Here is a 4,743-nt window from a genome sequence, read left to right as displayed (position 1 = left end):
ATTTATCCTGTAGAATCTTTTTAGTGATTATCACCTGAGAAAAGAAAAAAGGTTAAATGAACCATTAGTCTGCCTTGATGCCACTGTTCTTATGATGAAGTATGTGTTTTGGCCTACATACAACTTACTAAATATTTATTTTGATTTTTTTTTTCTTTAAAGAATGGAGCAGATGATGTGAAGAGACATCGATGGTTCAGGTCTATAGATTGGGATGCTGTACCTCAAAGGAGACTAAAGGTATATTCTGCAAAATACTCTATAGGACATCGCAACAAGAAATCGTTGTTCATTTAAGCCGGTCTGTTGTGGTTTTGTTGCCTGTTGCATCTGTGTGTTCATATGTGTGTATGAGCACATGTGTATATGCACACATCAATAATTACATGTATTTTTGCCCTTTTACACTGCAGAATGAATTATATGAATGTCTACTTGCATTTTTGTCTATATAAGAAATGTTTAAAAAAAAAATCCCTGCTTTGTTTTGTTAAAGCTGATTAGTTAATACAACATTTAATTGCCAGTTTTAGAGTTTTGTAAGTAATTACTTCTAGGTGTTTTTTTGTTTGAGGGGATGGGGGGCAATTGGTGGTTTGTTGGCTTGACTACTTCCCCCCCCCCGCCCGCCCTGCGGAAGTATTTTACTCTGGGCTTTAAATTTTTGTGCCAAGTTCAATTCAGGTAAATGCTTTAATAAAATTTAAAGCATATGGGAGTAGGAGGAATAGGGAAGGTGAGAGAAGGATTTATGAATGTAATTCTAACATACTTTTTAACAGCACTGAATTCTAGTATTACATGAGGGCAGATGTTTGCAAAAGCTATCAACACTGCAAAACGCTTTTCAGAGTCCTTCGGAAGTAAAACTGCCTTCTTTCTTTGTTCCTCAGAGTTCTAACTAGTATGATTTCTTACAGCAGTGATTTTCAGTAGCAGAGCTTGCCATATGCAGTCAATCAAGTACTGACTAAATGGGTTTGCTTTTCTTTGCATTAGTTTCTTACAATGCATTTCTAGCTAGATGTCTTAAATTGAGTTCTTGCAAAACAGATAAGAGATGAAAATGTTCTTGATTTATTCTTGTGGATAACATCCTAGTACAAAGCTGTAGATAACTTTTTTTTCTTTTAAAAACAAAAAGTTTACATAGTTTTACATGTGTGAGTTTTGGGTTTGTTTTTTCTTTTTAGTGATTACTACACCCAGTTGATGGTTTTTTTGTAGGTCTATTGTAATCAAGTCATATTTTTCAAATTATTTACTGTAAATTCTAGTCACACAAATCAACAAAGAACAGAAACTGGATGATAATGTTTTATAAGTATTTCAATTCTGAAGTTTATGACAACCTGCTGTATTACCAAAGAAATAACAAACAAATAGTATTAAAAACTGAATGATGGAGGTACAAATGAGACGTCTCAGGTCCAAACATCCTTTGTGTTGCATTTTTATTTAAAAAAAAAAAAGTCACTGTGGCATTCAGATTATTATGAATCCAGAACTTGGTTCTTAGTCTCTCTGATGGTTACATTAAGCTCTTAGAAGCTGAGATGCTGCTTAATTATACTTCGGAGCAAGGATAGGAATTGGGTCAGATAGACACTTTGTTATTTGTAGAGACAGCCGTATTCTTCAGAATTACCTTTCACAGTCTCGCTTTATTTCTTACTGATGAAGAGACTGAAAGTAGAAATAATCAATGCAGTGCTCTATTTTCCCTGTAAAAACTGTGAACTGGCCTGTCGTACAAATGAAACATTGATTCATGGTCCTGATAAGATCTTAAATATCAGTATTATATAAATAATAGTAATGGCCAAGAGAAAATAATTTTGTTAATCTAAAATAGAGGATTTTCCTTTCTGTCTGTTTTTTTTTTTTCTTTTTCTCTTTTTGTGTGTCACTTCACAAACCTGGTTTTCCTGCCAAAATACTTACAGGGAGAGATGGGGGTAGCAGGCATTGCCCACAGTGGAGCGGATAGTCCTCCGGAGCAGAGCAGATTCTGCACATTTTCTTAAGCATCTGGGCAGTATACTGTGACTGCCACATGCAGAAGTAGGCCTTTGCTGTTGGCTAAACCTTAGAAGTACCATCCCTCGGGGACCCTTTCTTTCTCATTGAAAACCTGCTGATGGCATTGTTTCCACCTGAGAAGCCCAAAAGGTCAGATGAGATCTCAGAGCTAGCGGAAGCCAGACTTTTATCTTTTTGAGGAGATGCAGAATAACATTTTGCTGTACTTTATAGTTGTCTGTGGTATGAATTTTATTAGCCGGTTTGGTGATCGACCGTAAGGTTTTCTCATCCTAAAGTGTTTTGTTGGACTCATGACAATAGTTAGGCTCTCTGTTACTGAGAAGGGGATAGAGAGATTAATGTCTCTTGAGAGGAGAAAAGGATTTTGCCCTCCATTAACCCCTGCGATTAATGAAATGTTCCAGAAAGGAGCTTTCTCTTGTAGTCTGTGGCTAGAAGGGCAGAGTAATCACGATGCTAGATGTAAGACAAGGAAAAACTACAGGTACTGTGATGCTGGTGGGCAGTACTAGAAATCTGAAGGATCCTCTGAGGAAAGAAGTAGAAAACAGATATTTCTGTTGGCATTTCCAAGTTTCCTTAAAAAGATCCGTTTGAATTAAGATGCTTTTACAGACATCCTTGTGAAATGAGCTTTTTACAGTGCAGCAATTTCTTTACCTGCTTGAATTTATTACTAGCAAAGGAAAAAGCATAGTAGGTAGTGTGAGGCATATACAAGTTAGTAATTTCAACCTCCTTAAAAGCAATCAATATATTTGAAAGAGTGAAGAGGAGGGTTTTTTCCTTCAATTAGAAAGCAGTTACCCACACTGCTATCAAGACTCTTTCTTAGTTGAAAGAAACCTAATGTGGTTACTCTCCTGTTTGCTCACAGGCCACAGAAGAGGGGAGGAGTGAGGAAGGACAGCGGCAGATTGTGCTGTAATGGCACATGCCTGGAAGCTTAGTTGTAGTAAACTTTCGCAGCAGTTACCTTCAGTCTGCAAAGCAGCTAGAACTTGAATGCAAATTAAATAGGTAGCTGTATTATATGTGTCTTTTAACCACGATACTTAACTGCAATATAGACAAAGCGTTGGAACGTGTCTGTGTCTCTGCAAGCTTGTCTCTCTCATGCCATTCATTATTAGTGAAAAAGGTGAACTTTTATAAATACGTACCCCTTTTGTTTAATCAGTCTTTTACAGAATTTCTACTTCAATATGATGGAGAGGAACACATTGAGGAAACTGTACTAACATTTTTGTTTTGCTTGTTCTGACCAGCCTCCCATAGTACCGAAAGTATCCAATGATGGGGATACTTCCAATTTTGAAGCTTATCCTGAAGATGACTGGAACAAGATGCCTCCGGTACCCCCTAAAGATCTAGAAATTTTTAAGAACTTCTGAATGCGACATCCACACTGGACAAGGTATGTGCAAATGTCAGGAGTCCTCTTGATGACACTGCAGGTCTGTGAGTGAGAGCTGTATGCAGAAATTACATCTTCTGATTCATAACAGTGATTAATACTTCCTTACAGCTTGTAAAACCAACATGAATCACAGTAATAGATAAAATAGATATAAAGTAAACTGTTGAAATAAAATACTGTAAAGCAGGCTTATGGAATGACAAAGGTAATTTATCTTTGGTGTTCTACAGTGATGAAGAGTTATTCGCATACGATTAAGTCCTTCTGTCCTTAAAACCTTTAAAATAGTATGTTAAAAGCAAGTATCTAGATTGATTTGACAGAAAGGATATGTGATTGTTCTTGATTGCAAGATTTTTGTACTAAGAATGAAGACTTTAGTTAGAGAATAAGATTGTCAGATTAATTCTGTACCCTGGATTCTGTCTTATAACTGTGATAGATTGATGCTTGTCATTCAATTCACATGCTCCACATTGTACTTTGTGTTCCTTTTTCATTATTTTTTTGTCTTAGAAACTGGAAGGAAATGGAAGTGCTAAGATCAAGTATGAAGAAAAATGGAATTCATAAGTAAATGAAGACTTCCTTTGTGGATAAGAATGATACTGCATTCAGATATGCGTGTTGATATTAGTAAATATCTAAAGATTTGGAGGCAGGCAAAAATAAATTTTTGCTGTAAACATTTGACATTAGGTTAGTAAATTGTAATATTGATAGTCTACTCTGAAGTAGACTCACTAAAATGGTATATTTTAGGATTTTTTTTATTTTAACTTATGGTTTAGTTAAGTTTCCTGCTATTCCCAGATGCTTTTTGCAAAGTTAACTCATAGACTTAATTTTATAAGTTTATACTAAACTTGTGTAATTAAAAGCACAAATTAGTATATATGTATATAATGAATACAATACAACTAAAGCACAGGAACTGTGCAAAGATGTAAATTTTTGTACTTTGCAGAGTCTATGATTTTTATTTTTCAAATAATGTTTTTCAAGAAGTTCTCTAGGAATAAAAATCTTAAAAGGATAAATAAGTTTTTCATCATCTTATATACATTTTATAATTCTTTGTAAAAAATAAAAATAATTAAGTTTTAAAAAAGATTTGTACCTAAAATTTCCAATGCCTCATACTTACACCCATAGTACTTGAAAGCAGAAAGACAAGGGCATGTTTTATTGTTGATTAAGATGCATTTTAATGGCTAATTTATGAAGTTCTGTTACAGTGATGTCTCTTTACAAACCAGGATATTGAGTGATAATAC

General features: G+C 34.8%; 1 protein-coding gene across 1 annotated transcript in view; it reads left to right on the top strand.

Annotated features, from left to right (window-relative positions):
- Positions 1–4,426, top strand: part of PRKX (protein kinase, X-linked) — a gene marked incomplete at its 5' end in the record, with an annotated part of 28,466 nt that extends 24,040 nt beyond the window's left edge. Inside the window, 3 exons of the mRNA XM_009705657.1 lie at positions 163–240; positions 3,315–3,463; positions 3,983–4,426. Of these exons, the coding sequence (XP_009703959.1) occupies positions 163–240; positions 3,315–3,440 (204 nt within the window). The remainder of the gene's footprint in view (positions 1–162; positions 241–3,314; positions 3,464–3,982) is intronic.
- Positions 4,427–4,743: the final 317 nt, after the last annotated feature.

Source organism: Cariama cristata, unplaced genomic scaffold (assembly GCF_000690535.1).
Source record: "Cariama cristata isolate BGI_N322 unplaced genomic scaffold, ASM69053v1 scaffold12288, whole genome shotgun sequence".
Taxonomy (NCBI): Eukaryota; Metazoa; Chordata; class Aves; order Cariamiformes; family Cariamidae; genus Cariama; species Cariama cristata.
Note: the sequence above shows the minus strand (reverse complement) of the source record. Positions and strands in the feature narration are given on the sequence as shown.